Below are 22,412 nucleotides of genomic sequence, written 5' to 3' on the forward strand. Positions count from 1 at the left end.
CTCGGAGGAGAAGGCTGGCCAGCAAAGCAGGTGCCAGGTATGATGGTCTTTATATAATATTCCATGCAATTCAAAAGTTAGTTGATTTTTTTTTTCAAGATTTGTTTATTTATGCATATAAGAACTGGAGTAAAAGCCAGAGGTGCCAGGGTGAGAGGATTCACCAGAGACAGAGTGGGGAGCAGAACAAGTGGATCTACTGAAACACACTGCTGAGGGGAGCAGCGGGTGAGACAGGAGAGGTCTGCTGCGCCATGTGGGTTAGCTCCCTGGCCAGGAATCGAACTCGTGTTACAGTGGCTATGGCTAGCTTCAAAGTGCTGTGCTTAACCCCTTGCACCACCAGGGAAGCCCTCCAACAAACGTTTACGAAAGGGCCGTTTAACATCCAACTAGACAGTGACTGTGGCATAATACACATCTCTTTCCTCTACCCCTTCCATTTAATCTCAGAATCTTCACTTTACTATGTTTGCTGGTGTTTGTAAGATTTTACTTTGTCAAGTCACCCACTTTAGAAGTCTTCTTACTGAAGCTTTAAAAATGTTTTAGTTGAATTACTTTACATCATAAAATTAACCATTAATTTGTTGGATTAGAGTAACCGAGCTAGAAGACAGGTGCAGCAGGGTAAGGGAGAGTAGGTGTAAACCAAGGTGAGGCTCTGATGTCCATTTTCAAGTTCAGGATTGTAGCTGCATTTGCAGGCAGTTCTCTGCCTTCAACACCAGATGGCACCACTCACCTGTCATTTGGGTGATTGACATGGGTGCATTTGACTGACCCTTGAGCCAGAGCTCTCTGCAGGTGATGGAGAAGCTGAGAATCATTCAGAACCACTGGGAAGCGGCTTGCTTTGACATAGAGGATTCAGCACACCTCCCCTTATATACGTCAGTGCTTGACAGGGAGCTTCTGAGTTCATGTTCTCTCTTCTTTTTCAGCTTTGGTTCTCAAGTTAATGGAGTCAAACTAGATGGAGATTTTGTTATCTATAAATGGGTTAAAACAAGTTTTAGTTCTTTAAAGAACTAAAACTAGTCAAAATATTTTAGTAGTGGGCTAGTCAAAATATTTTATTTTTAATCACACTGAAATCTTCCCAATTCTAGCAAACCCCTTGGGTGGTTGGGTATTGGGTCAGACTGGCAGGCTGGTTATCTAGCCCAGCGATGATTCTTTAGGCTGGTGCTACAAGCCCTCGACCCCACCACCTATTTCTTAATGTGTAGCAATTCTCCTAGCTTGCGTTTTGTCTTAACCATTTAGCTTATGGTTCTTTTACCATATGGAAGTAGAAAGCTTTTTTTTGTAGTCAAATTACTAAGTCCTTTATCTCTCAGCTGCAGGATTTGATGTCCTGCATAGAAAAGCCTGCTTTATCTTAGGATTCCAAAACCATTAATCTCTTATTTTTTTCCTTCAACACTTTACAATTTTACTTAATTTACATTTATGTATTTGTTCCATCTTGAATTTTAGTGTAAAAAAATGAGGTGGAAATCCAGCTTTATGTTTTCCCAGGGCACTTAGGTTGTTTCCACAGCTTGGTTATTGTAAACAGTGCTGCAGTGAACACAGGAGTGCAGGTTTCCCTTCAAATTAGTGTTTTTGTGTCTGTGGGTGGACACCTATGAGTGGAATTGCTGCATCATATGGTAGATCTATTTATAGTATTTGGGGAAACCTCCATTATGTACATACTCTTATAGAAAAAATCTCCAAGTTACACTGTTAAGTAAAAAAAGTAGTGGTATGTATGCTAACCTCCCCGTATGTGTGGAAGAGTAAAAAATGAGGAATATATGTTCATATTGATTGGAATATGCATTAAAATCTCTGTGAAAGTAAATAAAAAACAGGTAAATAAAAAATAAGAATGGTTACTTGTTGGAAGGAGTGCGAACTGGACAGAAGGGGTGCGGTGAAGGGGTGCTTTCCATTGCCAACTCTGACTTTCAATTGCACACATTACCTACTACTACATAAAGTATGTATTTTGACAGCTCTTATTTAATGGATTAAAATTTTTAAGGGAGTCATTTTAGGTGAGGAGAAAAGTTAATGGGTTCTGTTTCACTCAGCAGTATTTGAAGATTCTGTGCAAAAGGTGAGGCACAGTTGTGAATTAAGAGAGCATACGTGATTATCACCATCCAGCTGCTGAAAATATAGTGGCAGACGGGCAGATACAAGTGTGATGTAAATAAACACAACAGAAGTCCAGAAGCAGTGGAGGGACAGGGAGGGGAATGTGGGAAATCTTGCCTCGGAAGTAGGACTGTAAGGACCCTTAGGATTCTGACTGCTAGTGATGGGGGACTTGGTGGGCAAGTGGGGCTCAAGAGGATATTTTTGGGGTGGAAGGAGGTTCACATGCCAAGTCTGGTGTGTTGGAGAGCGCATGGCTTGGTTGTGGAATGGGACAGCGACGCCACCTCTGGGGTGGGGCCTGGCTTTGCATGTCAGGGACTCTCCAGCACAGAGGTGTAACTTTGCAGTTTTTGTCGTTAGTGGGAGATCACAAATGCAGGCAAAAGGAGACAGAATCATGCAGCACATGAGCTTCAATCATCGCCCACCGATAGCTAATCTTGTTCCACACATGCTCTACCCACTCCACCCCACAACCTCTGCCATATTTTGACATGGATCCCAGATAACATTATTTCTTCTGTCAGTACTTCAGTCTGTAGTTCTAAAAGATAAGGATTTTTTTTTTTTTTAAATAACCGGTTGGAGTATAAGTTTCCAGTTACTTCTGAGATGTCATAATTTGTTTTCAAGTAGTTTGTGTTTAAATCAAGCCAAAGAAGGTCCACGAAATCCACTGACTTGACAGTGTCTTTTAAGTCTCTGAAGTTGGCCCTCCATCTTTTCTTCTCCCTTATAATTTATTTGTTGAAGGAATTAGGATATTTGTCATATAGCATTTCCCACTCTAAGGATTTTGCTTCATTTCACCCCCATGATCTAGTTCTAGGTGTTTCCCGTAAGTTGGTCATTGCATCTAGGGGTGTGACCAGATTCAGTTAGGTTTTTGCTTGTTTTGGTTCGACTGGGTTTTGTGTTTGTGCTTGTTGTATTTCACTTTATAAGGCAGTGACATGTCTTCCCATCGGGGACACAGAAGGTCCAGTCGCTCTCTCTGACTTTAGCAGCCATTGCTGATGGACATCTCCATTGTAGACACTCTTTGTAGAGTAAAAGGAATAAACCTGTGCCAGTCGTATTACTGTGACGCCTGTTCTTTAATGTCTCACCCCACAACTGTACTATGTAGTAAAGAATGTTAAAATGCCTGTTTAAGAATAATTGGTTTCGAGTAACCTTTCATAAGCAGAATCAAATAGCAGTAACATGTTTGTTTGTTTGTTTGTTTTTGATTAAAAATAAATACATCTCTTGATTTAGTGCATTTTCACAGCTTCGGTTATTTGTGTTTTCTGCTTCATCAGATTGTTCTTCCGGTGCAGTAAAAGTAAGGCAGAGGGCAAGCGGTGGTGTGGAAATATCCCGTGGCAGGTAGGATTTCTTCGTCTCTTTTCAAACCTGCGTGTTACACTGTTTAATCTGTAGCACCACCTGAAAAAACCATGAAGTCCCATGTAAAGTGGCCGGTATTCATCAGACTGTCTCTGCCAGACGGTTCTCTTCTTGTGGGGATGTCGCATCATTGAGTTATAAGCAAGATTAAAAATATTTAATTATTAATTTCACCTCACTATTTTTTGAGGTTGAAAACATAGCTAGTAGTCTCCTACGTGGGGAAAAATTTAGATTTTCATGGCCAACTTCAGCATCTTTTTATAGACTGATCTATTTAATTTTAGTATAAACTGAGTATAAATCATAATCAAGAATGTTAGAACTAGGAAAGACCTGTATGTGAGGACTGGAGCTGGAAAAATAACAAGGCTTTGTCAGTGGAGCCATCCATTGAACAATCCTGGGTTCCTCCAGTGAAAACTTCCCGAAGCCCAAATCAAGCCTGGAGCTTCATTTAGGTTTGGGGAGAAGCTCAACCTGAGAGAATGGTTTCTCATGGAAAGTGTCCATTGTGGCTGGTGCTATTATAAAAGCAATTTGATTTGGTGACACTTTTCCTTGAGGCCTGGAAAAGCCATGATTGTGTACAGAGAAGGAACCGAGCTTTGAGAAACCAATTTTTTCTGTGTTTGGTGCATCGTCTTTTCTAGAGGCCCACAGATCCCAGGAGTGATCGGAAATACTGGTCTGCTTTCGCTGTGTTTCCATTTCCTCTGAACAAAGGCTTTCAGATATGAAGGTTGTGTTTGTTCTTTATATTATCTGCTTTGTCTTTTTAGGATCCTGATGTCAAAGAACATTCTGTAACCAACAAGTCTCAGCATTCGTCTAAGCTGCTTCATTACTCTGCTGGCCAGCAGAGAAACCCATTCAAGGTACTTGACAAGAATCAAGACCCTCCAGTATGGAAACAGTTCCTCAAAGGTGAAGAAAAGGAAAAGGTGGCTGACACGAAGCAACGGGAAAAGGCAGATCGACCTCAACCCTTGGATCAGAAGAAGACACAGAAGGCTGAGTCTAACTCTTGGGTGGAGCAAGGTGTTTCTCCTGGCCTGGTGGTAAAGAAAAAGCAGTCTGCACCAGGAGAGAAGCAGCAAGGGGGGCCAGCAGGGTCTCTGTGTGGAGCAAAGGAGGCTGAAGGCAGCGTTTTGGAGATTTCATCCACACATAGGAAGCTGGAGAAGCCTCCCGCATCTCCTCAGGAGGGATCAGATGGTGAGAGCCGTTATGTCCAGAAAGAAGCAGAACTTCGGAGAGAAAAAGGAACCAGGCCTTTGTCTGAATTTATTCACAGTCAGAACCCGATAGGCAAGCCCCAGAAAGGGGGACCTCCCAGCAAGGAGCACCCCAAGAGCGTGGAGGCTAGTGAAGCAAAGGCACCAGATGGCTCCGGGGCGCAGAGCGTCCAGCAGAGGCCGCTCCTCCAGGGCCGTGTCCAGCCACAGGCAGAGCCTCACACTGTGCCTGCTCTGAGAGGACCCGTGGCCACCGCGGGCCTGGCCCTGGGAAAAAGGCAAGAGGCCGACACAAGCAGCAGCGACAGCGAGGAAGATGCTGTGAGTTCTGTGTCTGCTAAGCCAGCGAGCCCCTTACTCTCTGGCTCGACCCCAGACTCACAGGAGAACCTTCAACTTCCTGGTCGAAACGCTCAAAGAAAACCATCTCCGACCTCAGGTGTTTCCAAGGAGGTAGAACCTTCGGACCCAGCAGCCCAGCGTGTGCACCTCACTACGCAGCTGAGGCAGAAGAAGGTAAGTGTGGGCTGGAGCTTCATGCTTAAGGTGAGGGCGAGGCTTGCTCTTGCAGAGCTGGGCGTCCATGGGTTACGTGTCTCTGTGGGAAGGTTTCATAGAGGGATGTTTAGTTTCTGCCTTTTCCTATGTTTATATTTTCAGGATTGATAAGTCAGCTGGATTTCAAAAACCAAAGTCCTGGTTTTCACACATACAGTTAGAAGAGCATACTTTCAGAATGTTAGCACTTTGGCTATTATAATCTGAAGCCATCCTTCTAACAAGAGGGGAGACCCACCTCCTGGGATCTCTTTTGCAGAGCATACTGGCTTCGGTGAACATCCAGGCTCTTCCAGACAAGGGTCAGAAGTTGCACACGCAAATCCAGGAATTGGAGGAGAGACTTAATGCTCTCTCCCTGTGCCCAGAGCCAGGTAAGATGGTGACAGATTGCAGGGCTTGCGAGAACTTTCCAAAGGGACTTTTGAGAAACCATTTTGAGAAGGAATCTGTTAATTCACTCACCTTTCCTTTTTATCGTCTGCTTCAGAGCTTTCTTTTCCATTATACCTGTGGTTTTGTAAAAACTTCCTCCTACTTCCTGTGGCCTCCCCTCTCCCATTGTTTAAGCGACTGTTTAGATGCTGCGCTGTCCAGGAAGCCTTCCCCAGCACGTCAGAATGGTGTCGATCCCACCTTCTTTGACCTCACCTCCCACAAATAATTTCTACACTTTTCTGAACTCTCATCTCTTGCTTTTAAGCAGATGTTAACGAGAAGAGTCTCACACAAGCACCACCACAGAAGAACGTCACCAAAACAACGCCTGAGCCTCCGCACTTGGTGCCCCCCGCACCCCTGCAGCATCAGGATCTCCAGCCTCTGGGTCATAACAGATTCAGTCAGCACCTTGCAGGTAAAACCCAAGGGCCTGGCCATACTGATGAGTGAAATACCACGAGCAGGAGCCCTTGTGTGTGTATGGCCGGAGGGGCCAGTCCTGCGTTGGAGGTGCCTGTGTGATAAATACAGGTGACACTCAGCTGAGCTCTGCATGGTTTGTTTAGATCCCAGAGGACAGGGACTGTGTCTGCCTGTTCACTGACCTTGACCCGTCCACCCAGGGGCTGGCACGTAGGAGCCTCCCAGCCAGTTCTTGTGAATGAGCTCGCCAAGTGCCATCAGACGATGGTGACAGGCCCACAGGTGCGTGGTTCTGTGTGCGAGTCAGGGCAGAGCAGAGGGGTGACCTAGAGGCCACGACCAGCAGGCCCGTCACCGACGCTAAAACCCTGTCTAGCTGAGTCTTTTCGCCTTGAACTTTGCGGAAAGTGATGACCTGAGAAGTAACTACAGGACGAGGATCCCACATAGAGCCACACGCTCTTGTGCTTGGCTGGGCTGCAGGCAGGGATAGGAACACAGGTTTACTGGCAGTGACTGGGACAGCTAATCCCAGGCCTGGGGCCCTTCCCAGGGTGGTGTTCAGCTCGGGGTGTGCACCTTGGAGGTGCCTCGCACTGTCTGCCTTGAATTCCACCTGGCTTGGCCTTTTCTGTTGCCCACTTTCCTCCTTTGCATTCTCTCTTTCTCTGCCAAAGATATTATAGGTCATCTTATTTTTCATTCATTCTGTTTCGTCCTTGGTTTAGTAATTCTTGATGTAATTTAAAAAAAAAACTACAACCTAGAGAAACAACGAGAGGATGGGGGTGGAGGGGTCTGAGCGGCTCGGGGGGTCTGGAGCCAAGAGCGCCCCGTCCCCACAGGCCCACTGTCTGCCAAACTGCCTTTGGTGGCCTTTGCGGGGACCGTACCCGAGATACCTTGAGATAACCCCTGTTTGCGCGCAGGCCCCACGAACCACCATGGCCCCAACTGGGAGTGGCAGATCACAAAGGAAGCCATGTACGCCCTTCATCAGTCACTTGAGTCGTGTCCCGATGAGACAGCTGAGGCAGAGGACCCCGCTGGGTTGAAGGTGAGCCTGGGTGTCCTCCCCTGCAGGCCTGTGCCTCCCGAGAGGGAAGCTGCGGGGAGGCTGTCTAGAGTGACAATCTGATTGCGCTTTAGGGGCCGCCCATCCATGTTTTTCCTCCTGTTGAGTACTGAGGAAATAAAAATGCCCCTTTTCTTTCTCAAAGCCTTAATGTCGCATGTGTCGGGGGCAGTAAAGTGTCCATTTTTTGGTGTCACAGGGCGTGAAGAATTGCTGCCTTAGTGAGGGGCCTGGCTCGAATATGTGTGTACATGTATGTGATACAGTTAAAAAGCACCTAAGACAAAGCTAGACAGTAACGTGCTCTAGAGATCAGGTACAAAGTACGAGGGATGCAGAAGAAATTAACCCCGCCGTAGGGCAGTTGTTACCTGCTGCCTGTCTTTGTGTCTTCAAGAAACTAGAGGCCCAAAGAGAGTGGAGAGGATAGAAACCAAACTCCCCAGCTCTGGGGAGACTGGTCTGAGTAAGTGATGATGGTGACGTCTGTGCTTGAGCTGGGAGCAGCAGGTGACGGTACTGAGCAGGAGGACGCCTGATGTGGGGCCTGGCGTTGGCGAAGGATCTTAGATGAGTCTAGCTCTGGAGGGATTACGGAATCCTGTAGGATTCTGAGCAGGGTTTTTAAGAATTTTTTTTTTTTAAGATTTATTTATTTATACAAGAACCGGGGTGCAGGCCAGATGCGCGGGAGGGTGAGAGGATTCACCAGAGACAGAATGGGGAGCAGAACAGGTGGATCCACTGAAATATACTGCCGAAGGGAGCAGCAGGCAAGACAGGAGAGGTCTGCTGCGCCATGTGGGATTCTCGCCGGCCGGCCAGGATGGAACCCTCACTGCGGAGACTGCAGACAGCTTCACAGCATGGCACTCAACTGCCTGCGCCACCAGGGAGGCCCAGATTATTTTTTAACACAGAAGAGAACACAAACTGGAGTTAGAAAAAGACTAGAGGGGAACTCTAGCTAAGGGCTGTTGCCATTTATGACTAGCATTGCAGGCTGGGCTGTGGACTGCAGAGCGGAGAGTCAATTTTAAGAGATACTGGGGAAAAACCAGGGTGACCAGTCCGAGGTCTTGGTCACCAGCGGTGGAAACTGACTTTGGCCAATGCAGCAGCCCCTGAAAGAGTGAGGGGGTGCTTTTGTAAGGGTGCTGGGCAACTGTCCCAGGCCACCCAGTATGCACAGTTGCTCTGGGTGAGGGTGGGGGTCAAGCACTTCCTGAGCAACTTCCCTGACAGCCAGAATATTGGGAGGATCACTTAAAACAACGAAAGTAGATTGTGGATCCAGGCAGCCAGGATTCTGCCTAGGTGCTCACAAGGAATTCATACCTAACTTTTGGTTGTTACCTCTGCCAGGTGCCTTTGCTGTTACACCAAAAGCAGGCATTGGCCTGGTTACTGTGGCGGGAAAGTCAGAAGCCACCGGGAGGGATTCTGGGTAAGTATGGTGTTACGATCAGCGTCGACACGTGTGTCTCTCAGTCCTCTCTACAGCTCTATGTGGCTAGGACGGTCATGCCCCCATTTTACAGATGAGGAAACTGAGTATAGAAAGTTGAGCAACGTGCTCAGGAGAACACAGCTGAATGGTCAGTCAGGTCTCACTTGTAGAAGCTGCTTTGACTGATCAAGCAGAGGGGGAGTTTATTCCGTGGTGATCCACATAATCTCTGGGAGATGTGGAAAGCCAGGCTGGAGGCCAGATTTCTAGGAGCAGTGGCTGAAGCCAAGTTACATACTGAGTGTCCTGTGGACCATCTGCCTGCTCTGCTCCACCAGTCATTGGAGGGGGCCCTACCTACAGACACCCCTGTCTGCACCTCTCCTACACACAGAGTTCCACGGGGAGCCTCTTCCTCTGAACTTGTCTAAATCAGAGTCTTGCACAAGTCCATGGGGTCTGGAAAGCTGCTGTGCCTGAGCTGCACAGCCTACGGGACAGTTTTCCAGGCTCTGCTTTGGGGAGTCATCAACTGAGAATTTTCCAAGGTGCTCAACTGCTAGAAAACATGATCAATGTGCACCATAGCTCGTAAATAGCTGTATTGGGGGTCCCCAGGATCACCCCTGGACTCAGTGATTTGCTAGGAATTGTCTGTAATTGTACCCATGACTATAAGTTATAGCAGTAAAATACTAAAGTTATTTTGATTTGGCACAAATCAAAATCATCAAATGAAAGCAACATTTGGGGCACAGTCCAGAGGAAACTAGTTGCAAGTTTCCAGAGACCTTTTCCATGAAGTGAGACTTGCAGGGCAAACCAAAATCTCCCAGCAAGGGCAGCAGATGTACGATATTGCCTACCAGGAGAGCTCCTTGGGGCTTCAGTGCCTAAAGTATTGGTGGCTGGTCACACAGGTAGCTGCGGCCTGGTACGTGCTGAAATTCCAAACTCACAGAGGAAAGCAGGTGTTCGCATGGACTATGTTGGTTACAGAGTTTAGGCCCAGCGAGCCACTCTTACGAGTTTGGGGAGTGGGAGGAACCCCCACCAAATCCAAGTTCCCAGCTGTCAGGCCAGGCCATGTCTCTTCAGCTGAGTTGATCCTTTGCTCCAAGTAATTAACTCTGCTGTGTCTGTTTTTATTTTCCAGCGGATGACATGGGCTTAGGGAAAACTCTCACGATGATTGCACTTATTTTGACCCAGAAGAATCAACAGAAAATGAAAGAAGATGACAAAAACTTGCCTCTGAGGCACCCCAAAGATGGTATGGCTGCTGTTTCCCCAGTCATTGGAGTCAGAGTGGAAATTCCTAAATTATGAAAGGACCCCACTGGCATGTAAAGGACCCCATCTTTTGGAAAACCTGTGTTTGGCTGCTGCTTATGGCATTATTTCTGATATCAGATATGCTAAATTATAAATTATAAATTTTTTATTTTTTAGTATACACTTATCTTGACCTCTGCATAGAAAGATTGTATGGAGAAAGCTAAGACTTGGCTTAAGCACAGTGATGACTATTTTTTTTTTTATGTCGAGGCTCTGTCTCCAGGGTAGAGCCGAATTAACTAGCATATTCTTTCTTCAGGGAAGCTCTGTGCACAGTCCAGATGTTAGCCACCACAGCAAAAGCTGTTTTCTAAGTTTCTGAAATTCCAGAAATGTCTAGAAAATGTCTATCTTCTTTCAATCTCTTTTTTAAATGCATTAGCTGTGTAAGTACTTTGAAGGTCCTGCACAGTAGGTATGGACAGCACCACATGGAAGCTGCGTGGACACAAGGACATTTCTCACTTGGTTAGACAGCGAAGAAATCTGTGACCGTCTGGCATCAGGGCTCAGTGAGCAGCCTGACCGCTGGACCCCAGGTCCCTGTGACAGAGCCACGGGATCCCCTGCACACGCATGGGGGCCTCGGGGCAGCAGCACAGACGCCATCGCCAGCTGGTGCAAAGTAATGTTTGTCTGAGAAAAGGGTTTTAGCACTTATGTTTTAATATGGACTTAATTATGTTTTTTAGAAAAAAGTAATCATAACCCCCCCTGTAATGACTCAACTCGGGGGAGTTAGGAATTGATATTTCTGGCCACTCTGGCACTATTGTTTTTTTCTCTTTAGAATAAGGCCATGTGCTTCTCACTTTCCTGTCCTCCCTGGTGTCTGCCTCTGACACTCGGGGGAAATAAGGAAATCGTTCATGGTTTCAGAGTAAAAGAGCATCTCTTCCATTTCCTATTCTATAAGCTACCTGTCGCATCAGAGCCACCATTTAATGTATTTATACATTTAATATAAACATATTACTGGAGTCAAGAGAAAGCTAATGCGCGCAAGAAGGTAAAGCTGTTGAATGGGTATAACCGGGGTGTTGGTTTTCTCCCTCCAGGCCCCCCTCAAGACTCCTCTGAGTTTACTTCCCGTGGAACCCTACTCATCTGTCCTGCTTCCCTGCTCCATCACTGGAAAAATGAGGTGGCAAAATGTGTAAAGAACAACAGACTGAGCGTCTACCTCTATCATGGGAAAAACCGGGACTTGCGTGCGGAGGTGTAAGTGCAGACGTGGCGGTCGGGGCGCTCACCTCCCCACTGAGGTTTCCTTTAGGGCAACGGGTTTCCTCCACCCTTCCTTTAGGGCAAGTGACATTTGTGAAGACCAAATGGCCTTCACCTGTACTTCAGAAGGTCTCTGGAGAGGAAATGGCATTCCCCGCTGTGTGCTGGGCACTGTCCTGTGGAAGCTGGGGAGGCCTGAGGAGCCTGCCTGGTCAGCAGCAGCTCAGGCTCCTTGCCAAGGTCTCCTACAAGGTGCGCTGCTCTGGGTGGAGCAGGCTGGCGCTTCAGCGACCCCACGTGCCTTTCTCTTTGGCTGCCTTTTTATTTCTGATCATTTTCTTTCATGATTTCGAGAAGCTGTCTCAGCTTTTGGAGTAGTTGATAGGTTCAGTATGAACATTCTCTTGGCAAGACTCTTATCCTTGTTTGTTTGCAATAGTGCCAACTGCATGCTGGGTAACATTACAGATGCTTGCAGTGTCGCTACGGTAACACACATGGGGCATCCCTTTGTGAATGGCGCCCATCCCCGCGATGTCTCCAGTATCACCTTTCTTGTAGATTCGCTCGTCTGTGGCCAACGCAGCAACTCCATGTTTTCTAAAGGGCCTGGAGAGCACACAGCACGCGCCTTTCCTCTCCTTTGTCTTGGTCATCTTGGCGACTGACTGGGTTCCGGCCATCTTAGTGTGAATGAAACTGTTACGGGGCGAAGAAAGGGGTAACCCCAAGACCCCCAAACCTGCCTGCGTGAAATAGGTTCTGCCACTGCATCAAGACATAAGACCTTCGAGAGACAGGAGCTTTAGTACAATCAGTGTGCAATACAGAGAAGAGAAAGAATAGATAAAAGTTTTTCCACACAAAACACTCAAAGTTCCCCATCCCCTTGTGGGTACATGCCCAGCCCAACAGGGTTGGCCCAGAGCAGGGCAGCTGAGACCCAAAAGCCTGCCCCAAGTCTAAGGCGCCTTCTGGTGGGGACCCATAGAGAAGGGGCAGAAGGGGTCGGGCACGTCTGGGGCAAAAGGAGCAAAATCAAAGTGAAGATAAAGGCTGCCATGGTCAGCCTCCCCCTGCGGTGCTCACCCACATCCCTCTCTTTCAAGTGCCTCTTCCCCTGGCCCCAAGTCCCTGGGATAAGTCCGAGGGGAGAAGCAAGCGTGACATCACACGTCTTTCTGTTCCCTGTACCCCTTGCAGTCTTGTCTTTTCCCGTCTTTCTCCGCATCTTCTGTTCATTTCAGTCATTTTTCCAGTCTTTTTCTGTCTTTCCGTCCCTGCCCGGTCCAGGGTGCGCCAGGGAGCTTACGCTGGTCTCAAACCCGCCTGCTCTGACAAAGCGTCTTGGCTTAATTGTTAATGATGAGTCAGTGTGGGCGGATCACATTTTAATGGCTATGTTTTTCTGCATATGAGCCACGTAAAGAGTTTTCGATTCAAGCGTTTCGCATTAGATCACTGAATGGAGCTGCCCTGGAAGGAGGAAAGAAAATGTTTCCGAGATGGCAGTTTTAGTCCTTAGTCCTTGTCTTTTGGCTCAAAAGGAATTGGTTTTTGTTCCTAGCTGTGAGGCGAGGTCTGGGTTGAATACTCGCTGACCTACTCAGGGTGAGAGCAGAGTTGTCTCTGCTTCTCTGCAGTCTCCAGCCAGCCTCTGAGAGCGGATGCTTGTCTTCTGGAGGACAGGCGGGCGTCCTGGAGGAGGAAGCACCGCTTGGTGACTCTTGGCCTTCCCGCATGTGCATCTCTCACGCCTGGGAGAAGCTCTGGCCGGCAAAGGTGTCGGGCGGCGCTGGCAGGACCCAGGCTTCTCTGGCAGAGAGCGCTGGGGGCAGCCTGCCGTGGTCCTGCATTTTTATTTAGAATTAAATTGCATCTCACGAGATTCACTCTTTCTGGATCACTCTTTCTCTTCCTGGCCTTCCCCAGAATGGAACGTCTCTGACTGGCGTCATATTTAGCTTGATAGGATCTGGCCAGATCAGACGCCATGCCTGCCTCTGTCGGAACGTGCCAGTAGACCGATCGGCACATGCTCAGTGCTTGTTTTTGTGATGCTCGGGCAATGTGCAGGCGTCGCCGCCTCGAGTCAGACACATCATCTCTCTTTGCTGACACCCTCTCAGGCCAGTGTTAGGCACGTGGGAAAAGGATCGGTGCCTTGTGTTGAGTCTTTGTACGGAAGGAGTGTGGCAAGTTTATGGCATTTGTTTTTAAACCAGAATGTCAAAAGTGGGATTCATGGGTTTTTACAAACCCATCATAGGACACCGAGGCGACCGCATTGATGCTTTGAGGGTTTCTTGCTTCCCTGGGCATGAGTGCTGTCGGTATCAGATTACTAAACATTCATTCCTGGTCCTGCCTTATTTCTGGGCAGATCATATGACTCCAGTCAGAGACTTTCCATTCTGGGGAAGGCCAGGAAGAGAAAGAGCGATCTAGCTTGAGTGGGTAGACCATAGTGGGTAAGAGATAAGGAGGCCAAGAGAGTAAAATTTACCCCTCCCAAATGGTGTGAGGACAGAGGATGTGAGTTGATGAGTCCAGGCTCTGTCCTTCCAGCTGCAGGCATTTTGTGAGGGGACTGGCCCCGGCTCGTCGTCATCTGTATAAGAGGATCATTTACCATTTGCTCTGTGTTCTGTCTGCATAGCCTTTCTACATATGACATCGTCATCACCTCCTATAAACTTGTGGCCCTAGAGGTTCACACAAAGAAGCAAAAGGGAGAGACTCCGGATGCAAAGCCCAGTGTGAAGGTGAGGCTGGGGGTGCTGGGGAGGTAGAGGTGGAACCACAGGCCAGTCAGCCTGAGTTGCCACAGTCTTTGGCATCATAGAGCTAGTGGCGAAGGTGCCCTTTTCTGTGAGGTCAGGAGCGTCCTAAATATTCTATCTGTGGAAGTGCAGGGTTTTTCTCTCTGTTCCCCTCTTCCTCCAGACCACCTCCTCAGGGATAAAGGCAGGGAGCTGGCCCAGTTTTCACTTGTTTAGCACTAGTCACCATGTTGCAGTCATGCTGGTAACCAGCTCATGCGTGTAGGAAATTCTCACTTGTTGCAATTTTTATTTCAGGGTCTTTGGGGTGTATTTGTGATTTTTTTTTTTTTAAGGGGATCTAACTGATTTTATTAAATGATTCATGAATTAGGCAGTGTCTTATCTAGCAAGTAGAAAGCCATTGCCAGGATAATTTTTAGATTTGGCATGAAGACTATTATGTTAGTATTTGTATTTCAGAACTAGGCCATCTCATTCCCTCCACTTCAGCTAAGAGTTTGCAAATAATAATACTACAATCAGCAGATGCTAAATAACCCGGAACAACCAGACAAAGCCCGAACGTTCACTAGGCAACCAGCATAGTCTCCCTTGTGCGTAGAGGGTTTCTTATGGGCTTTTCCCAGCGTTGTTCCAAGAATTAAGCTTTTGCAAATGGGATAGTCACAAATTTCTTATTTGGGGAGATCTCGAGAATGATTCTCCATCTTTTTTTTTAAAGATTTATTTCTATTTATGCAAGAACTTGGATGTAGGCCAGAGGTGGGGGGGGTGATGGTGAGAGGATTCACCAGAGACAGAGTGGGGAGCAGAACAGGCAGATGCACTGAAATCCACTGCTGAGGGGAGCAGTGGGGAGACAGGAGAGGTCTGCTGTGCCATGTGGGTCAGCTCCCTGGCTGGGGATCGAACTTGTGCCTCAGTGGCTGGCGAAAGCTTGATAGCCCCGGTGCACCTGAGACTTTAACCCTTGCGCCACCAGGGAGGCCTTGATTCTCCATCTTCTAGTCAACTGTGAATTCTTGTGAAAGATGAAATTGGGAGTTTCCACTCTTGCTTTCTTTTTTTTTTTTTTAAAGATTTATTTATGCATGTAAGAGCTGGGGTACAGGCCAGAGATACGGGGGTGATGAGAGGATTCACCAGAGACAGAGTGGGGAACAGAACAGGCAGACTGAAATACACTGCTAAGGGGAGCAGTGGGCGAGTCAGGAGAGGTCTGCCACGCCATGTGGGTTACGCTCTGGCTGGCCGGGGATTGATCTGGTGCTGCAGAGGCTGCTGATTGCTTCATAGTATGGTGCTTAACCCCTTGCACCACCAGGGAGGCCCTCCACTCTTGCTTTCTTAAGCTCCATTCTTATGTCACTCTCTCTAGCTCGCAGTCCCCAGTTTGAAGGTAAGAGGGAGCCCTCAGTATTCATGTATTTCCATCCTGTTGTTGGATTTCACTTCTGCTTCTTTCAGGGTCCCTCGACTCCTTTGCTTCGAATACTCTGGGCTCGCATCATATTGGACGAGGCTCACAATATTAAGAATCATGAGGTGCAGACCTCCATCGCCGTGTGTCAGCTACAGGCCTGTGCACGTTGGGCTGTCACTGGAACCCCCATCCAGAACAACTTGTTGGACATGTATTCACTGCTGAAGTGAGTCACTCTGGGATTGTGTAAATGTGAACCCTGCCAGACACCGCGATTATTTCTCATCTCACGATAAAGCTCTGGTGTGTGCTGTTCTCTCATGGAGCAGCCTCCTTGAAAGGGCAAAAGGAATTAATATTTATAAGAAAATAATCACTTCACAGACTGGCTGATAACAGACTTTGATTACACCCAGCTCCTATGTGTGGGAAAACTAGGACAGATTGAATTAAAGGGAACAACAGTCATTTTTCTTCAGCTAAGTGAATGTATTAGCCTAGTTCTGCATTAAAACATGTGGCCTGGGGTCAGGAGTGCCATTTATTTGAAGCAAACGGAAGAGAAGGCCAATGTTAAAATACTTGCTTTTATTCAGACGAGGCTATAAGAGGATGTGGAATTCCTTTGCTGACCTTTGAAGCATCAGGAATAAATTCTGCTCGTTTCTAGACTCTGTTGTGATGATACAGACACCGTTCATGGGCAAATTCACGTTTTCATGATGTGGTTTTTGTTATTGACTGGGGTCCTTTTGATCTGTCTAGCAGAGCTTGCAATGAATTCGCTTTTAAAAATGATAAGATGACAGATGAAACAGGAAAGCTGATGCGTCTTCATCTCTTGTCTTCCTTGCACCTTTGCTCCCTCCTCCCACACCTCTCCTTTCCGGCTCGCCAACCTTCCCCAACAAAGATTTCTTCGTTGTTCTCCATTTGATAAGTTGAGTCTGTGGAAGAGTCAGGTTGACAACAGTACAAAGAAGGGAGGAGAGCGGTTAAGTGTCTTAACCAGAAGCCTTTTGCTGAGGAGAACAAAAGAGCAGACGGATGCAGCCGGCAAGCCCTTGGTAATCTCACCGCGTGTGTCCCTGGGGAACCCGGGGGCCATGACCACGGCCTTGTCTTAGGCTGAACAGTCATCTGCTTTGATCTGGGAGCCCCTGAGCGCCCCATTTTCCTACGAGGGGACCCTAGGGTTGCTGTGCAGTGCTGAGCATCCTCTTTAGGGAAGAGGGGGGAATTCTGTCCCAAGGTTGATGGGATTTCCCGTGTCAACCCTGGGGGATGTGCTCTGTAATATTTGGTTCACTGGCATAACTTCATTCCAGCTCCTCTTTCATTTTATTCTTCCAGGTGGTGCTGCCCCAGCGTGTGTTCCAGTTTCACTGCTTAGAGCTTTCTGTAGCTGAAAAGGAAGTTTACAGTGTCCTTTTTGCAACATCAAGGTGTGTGTGCAGTGGCAAGGCACCGTCCCACACGCGTTGTTCTCTTCTTGCTGGCAAGCCAGTGGAGGGTCAGGTTGCCTGAGACCGTCCTTATGGGGTCACTGATAAGCTGATACTTGCGTTCCTTCATCTGGGTTCCCTTGCCCTTGCCCCAGCTCACCTTGGTCTCATGTACATGGAAGGCCTTCAAGCCTCTTCTTCACTGATGTCCTTGCATAGAATCTTCAAGTAGGGTCGCTGTCCCCTGGGTCGGTCTGGTCCTCCTGGCACCTTTTGGGAAAGTGCTTTGGAACTTAAAATATACTGCTTTCTGATTCTTCTTGTCACTGCTTCTTGGTACTTTCGCAAAAGCTTTCCATCCTGAATTCCACGTTTATTTTCACCCACTTGTTTTTTTTTTTTTTTTTTTAAGATTTATTTATTTATTTATTTATTTATGCATACATTTATTTATGCAGGCCAGAGATGGGGGGGGCGGTAAGAGAATTCACCAGAGACAGAGTGGAGAGCAGAACAGGTGGATCGAAGTATACTGCTGAGGGGAGCAGCAGGCGAGACAGGAGAGGTCTGCTGTGCCATGTGGGTCAGCTCCCTGGCCGGGATTGAACTCATGCTGCAGTGGCTGCAGATAGCTTCATAGGGCTGTGTCTTAAGCCATTGCGCCACCAGGGAGGCCCCAGTGCACCTTTTTTTTTACTATCTATCAAGAGTACTATAACATTGATGTTAGATTCATAAATATTAATATACTAAATCAATGTAGTATATAATTAATATTACCTATAATAATAACACTGTGGTATTGATACATTTGTTAATTATTTTAAGATGACTTGTATTTTAGTTAATTATGTATTTTTCATTGCCTCTGCCTAGTGCTTGCTGAACCTGACCTCATTTCACCACATCTGTAAGGCGGTCAGGTCCTGCAAGCACAGTTCCGCGATGACCATTGTAACCATGGCCTAAACCACCATTTGGTCTTAGCAACCCTCCTATGTGCATTTTTTTTTTTTTTGTCTGAGACAGGTCAATTGTGCAGTCCTATCTTAGAAGACATGAAGGTGAGGACAACCAGTCTGAAGAAAGCTCTGATGATCCATTCAGTAGAGGTGAGAAGTGGGACCCTCATACACACATCGCTGGGGAAATGTGGGTTCAGATTCAGTAAAATTACAGAAAGGAGGTCTTGAATTCTTAATATCAGAGACTTGACCTCAAATAGGAATCTTAACCCAAATAAAATATGCGGATCCACTAGCACTAGACCTAGCGAGCTAAGCTTCTTTGGCATGACTTTTAAAATCTGCTCTATTAAAATGCCAGTAAGTCTGTAAAGAAAACCACTCTTTCATTGGGCTTCATTGGTCCAGAAGTGAGTTATAACTACACCTTTGATTCTTAGATCAAAGAAGTTTAAAATAGCCACATCTAGTTCCTGATTCTTTCCCACATTTCCAATTCAAACCCTGTGTTTTCCTCCTTGGAAGTGGCCCAGGAGTTTGGGTACAGCGGCCCTGCATGCCCCACAGCCACGGTCTCACAGAGTGTCAGCAAGAGGAACGTACTGTCTCAGCTGCTGAGGCTCCGCCAGTGTTGCTGCCATCTTTCTTTGTTGAAGACGGTAAGAAAAGCCCTTTTCTTAAGCGTGGTGCCCGGGCGCTGCTGGAGAAGTTCCTCTCGGCCTCCTGCGACGGGGTCCGTTCTGCTGGGTCAAGGAGAATGGGGCTCGGAGTGGTTTGGTTTGGCTTGGGGCAGAAAAGAAGGGGCTTTTTGGTTTGTTTATTTTACTTTATGTTCATCTTTATCGAGCTTGGTCATCCCCACCGTCTTGAGAGCAGTTTTTATTGTTTGTATTGAATAAGCTTTCAGAAGGGAAATTGCATTTTGTTAAAAAGGAGACTGAATACTTTGGTATTTTAGCATATTAGAAGGCTAGTTTGGTTATTGTGTTTTGTTTTTATTTTCTGCCTTCAGGCATTATTAAGGCTTTTAAGTGTAGTTAGGAAATCTCAAGTATTTGTACAATTGGAAAAGTTGCCTTCAGGTAGATGGAGGCACATCCACAGTTGAGAGCATCTGTCATTCTTTTGAGCAATTGGGATAATATACTTGGATGCTCAATAGCTTCATTAACTGTGCTGCTCCATCGAGGGGAGGTGGAATGCCCGACTGATCTGTCTGGCAAGTCTCTGGAAATACCCATCATTTGATTTATTTTTAATTTGGTGGAAAAACGTGCAAGGTTCCATTTTCATCAGGGTTTCTCTGATCACAAATCATAAGACATCTTACTGTGTGGCGTGTTGGGTGTGATGTGTTGGTGCATTCTCTGGCTTGCTGCCCCGGCTGCCCTCCCACTTCCCCCTCCCTGTCCTGCTCAGGCCCTGGACCCGTCGGAACTGAAGAGCGAGGGCCTGGACCTCTCCCTGGAGGAGCAGCTCAGCGCTCTGACCTTGTCCGAATTCCATGACGCAGAGCTGTCATCCACTGTCGCCCTCAATGGCAAACATTTCCAGGTGGAGCTGTTTGAAGACACGAGAGAGAGCACCAAGGTACTTCTGTCACCACTGTTGCGGCGGATTGACTTTGAGGCCTCGCGTTTCCCAACCTGGGATCACTGGTTTTGTCCAAGCGGGTCCAGCCTCTAGATGGGAGGGCGAGAACCGCTCGGTGAAAGCTGCTCAGATTTGCCTTCTGGTCTTAAACTCTGATTTTATTTCACGAGTGATACTAAGCTCTTACCACATAGCAAGCTTTTTGAGAGTGGTTTGGGCTTGCCTCAACATCAAGGCGGATTTTCCGTCCTGCACTAGCGGCAGAGGACCCCTCCCGCTGTCAGCAGCACCTAAGTGAGCAGCAGTTTGTTTCTGGGAAGCTTTAAAGGGAAACAACAAAGCCTGGGCCTTCAAGACTGACACATCTGGGCGACAGTTGCTCCGACTGTTGAAAGGCATCCATCTGCGAGGATCGTTTCCTACAGAAGCTTCTGTCTTCATTAGTCATTCTGTTGCCTTTTCATTAGAGCTTTTCAAGGGGAGGGAGGCTGAGCTCTGTTCTGAGGGCCCCTTGCCTCTCACTTGCCTGGCTTGGTGTCCTGCCCACAAGCTTGCCCCTAAAGGTGGGGCTTCTTTTTCGCTCTGCTGCTATCTTAACCTGCCCTTCCTCACCTAAACCTCAATTCTCAAGGGCTTTTTTTAAAAAAAAAAACAAAGTAACCAGAAAGGAGGTTGCTGCCAAGGGAGCGGTGCTGTGGAAGAATCACGATAATGAAAAGTTTCAAATATTTACCTTGGTCTTCCTCACTGTTACTTGGGAGAAACATAAGATGGCTACCATGTGAGGCCAAGCTTCATACCCTCACATCTTCGAAGTTAGCTATTGATTAAAACTTCCATTCTTGTTAATTTGTGTTTCTGGTCTCATAGGTAGTATTAATGCACAAAACTTCTTGACACAAGCCCATTAACATAGGGCTGTTTCACACAGGGAAGGTGGTTATTTTGTAGATAAACCTTCTGTGTGTAGATAACACACAGAAGGGCCTGGAATTTGAGCCCCACTCAGGGGCCGTGAATCCTGCCCTCTGGGCCTCTGGTCAGCTCCACCATGTGGGAGAGAGTGCCTCAGCGTGGAGTCCCCAAGACATCAGGTACTTACTGTCCCTGCTTTCTTCTTCAAATTCAAAATGGTTCAATCCTCAGACTTAGTTGCAGCCCAGGCATCAGTCAGCCAGGTGACTGGGTTCCGGTTCCTGCCTTTGTTCAGGTTGGAAGGGGCTGCACAGTTTGCCAGTGTAACAATGTGGCCTGTCCCGGCTGCCTCCGAGCCTCTTTTTTTTTTCTGGCGAGATTTGTGAGCTCTTAACTGGGCATTCTAAAGGGGTGATGGTGGCGTAAGACATCTTCATCACCTGAGTCCTGGTTCACCATCCTGTGGCTGAACCCTGGGGCCCTGAGATGCAGTTGGAAGGTCATCCGTATTAACAGCCAGTCGGGAAGGACTCACAGGCTCAGCTGCTCTCCCAAGCCATGCCCTGTGTCTCACTGAGTCTCCTGTGTGGGTGTGAGTGGGCACTGGAGGGTTTGGGTAGACCCCAGCGAGCTTGTTTGGAAGCTTCAGAGCATGTGCCTCGACTGGATGGGCCTCTTTCTTCAGCAGCACTTACAGCAGGTCCTAAAGTGGAGCAGGTTCTCACTCTGCAGACATTAGACCCATACCTTTTCTCACCTGGCAGTGCGTCGGCTGCTCAGGGCACAGACAGGCGCGGCTCGTCCTCCTGCACCTAAGTACCTAAGTGGTGAAAGCAAGAGGCGATGGCTACACAGCCACTATAGAGCGTGAAGAAGACCTGATGACAGAAAGGGCGCTAGAGGGGGGCATGGCTGGCAAAGCCTAACCCTACTGTAGGGGACCTCCAAGAAATGAGGTGAGGCTGACTCACAGGAGTCCTAGGCAGGGGGTGGCATGGACACAGGTGAGACAGTGTCACTTGGTGGAGGAAGAATCTTGTGAGGAGCATCGTTTGAGGCGGATGCAGTGGGTGATGGGCCTAGAGATGCAGGCAGAGCCGACAGCCTCCGGTGGCCCCCCGTCATCCTCAGTGAGTGACCACTCGTGAGTCTAAAGGGGAGGAAAACAAGGAATTTATAATTTAGAACTAGTGGTCTGCGTGCGGAGAGGAGTCAGGGGCAGACCAGGTGCTGTGAGTGACTGTTTCCATAATTCAAGTGAGAGAAAATGGAGAAAAATGAATTGACTTAAGCCTACATATGTTAATGTAACCTTTCCCCAGATCTTATGCCTGCTGGAAAAGTTGGAGGCAATCCGAAGAGAACCAGGGTCCCAGAAGAGGTAAATGCGTGCCTTGTCCACATGTTGCTTATAATTAAGCAGAGACCTTTGATCTCGCTGATAGTCATCAGTCTGAGCTTTTCTGTATCAAGGGCCTTGATCTTGCTCCGCAGAAAGCACTGAGATACAGCTCATACCCTGTGGCTTCGAATGAGAATATTTGTGGCACAGACCGAAAAGGAAATCAGAGGATCAGGGTTAGCTGAGCAGCTGAAGAAATGCTGAAAAGTAGAGAAGCTTCTAAGGAAAAGGAAGGGGTAGCAGGTGCAGGAGAGAGCCTGTGCGTGGGCAGGGTGCCAGGAATGTTCTTAAGCTGGGTGAGGGGGCATAGGAGGTTCGCTTTGCTGACTATTAGCCTTCCATACAGGTTATGCATCTGCATTTGTATGTGTGAGATGCCAGGACCTAAAAATTTTAGACTAATTGAAACATAGCACAGAGGGGAGGGTGGGGGTGAGACAGAGAAACCCTGGCAGCTTGTTCTGGCCAGCAAGGGGCGGTAGGTAGCCTGCACCCCTCTGCTGTGGGACCAAAGATCTCCTTCAGAAGTGCCCCCTGCCCCCAGGTGATAGGAGGCAACCTTCATGGTTTTAGTGTAGCCCCCACGT

General features: G+C 47.6%; 1 protein-coding gene across 2 annotated transcripts in view; it reads left to right on the forward strand.

Moving 5' to 3' along the window:
• Positions 1-22,412, forward strand: part of TTF2 (transcription termination factor 2) — a 31,283-nt gene that overhangs the window by 3,147 nt on the left and 5,724 nt on the right. The window contains exons 4-19 of one of the 2 annotated variants that reach the window (XM_037501097.2): positions 3,459-3,525; positions 4,329-5,300; positions 5,602-5,716; positions 6,046-6,198; positions 7,136-7,263; positions 8,647-8,728; positions 9,888-10,004; positions 11,128-11,290; positions 13,956-14,061; positions 15,550-15,731; positions 16,419-16,572; positions 16,859-16,950; positions 17,980-18,062; positions 18,441-18,574; positions 19,335-19,505; positions 21,746-21,804. In XM_037501097.2, the coding sequence (XP_037356994.1) occupies positions 3,459-3,525; positions 4,329-5,300; positions 5,602-5,716; positions 6,046-6,198; positions 7,136-7,263; positions 8,647-8,728; positions 9,888-10,004; positions 11,128-11,290; positions 13,956-14,061; positions 15,550-15,731; positions 16,419-16,572; positions 16,859-16,950; positions 17,980-18,062; positions 18,441-18,574; positions 19,335-19,505; positions 21,746-21,804 (2,778 nt within the window). The remainder of the gene's footprint in view (positions 1-3,458; positions 3,526-4,328; positions 5,301-5,601; positions 5,717-6,045; positions 6,199-7,135; positions 7,264-8,646; positions 8,729-9,887; positions 10,005-11,127; positions 11,291-13,955; positions 14,062-15,549; positions 15,732-16,418; positions 16,573-16,858; positions 16,951-17,979; positions 18,063-18,440; positions 18,575-19,334; positions 19,506-21,745; positions 21,805-22,412) is intronic. The other variant, XM_037501098.2, reaches the window with a different exon arrangement.

Source organism: Talpa occidentalis, unplaced genomic scaffold (assembly GCF_014898055.3).
Source record: "Talpa occidentalis isolate TD23 unplaced genomic scaffold, MPIMG_talOcc4v2.1 talOcc4.9, whole genome shotgun sequence".
In the NCBI taxonomy this organism is placed as follows: Eukaryota; Metazoa; Chordata; class Mammalia; order Eulipotyphla; family Talpidae; genus Talpa; species Talpa occidentalis.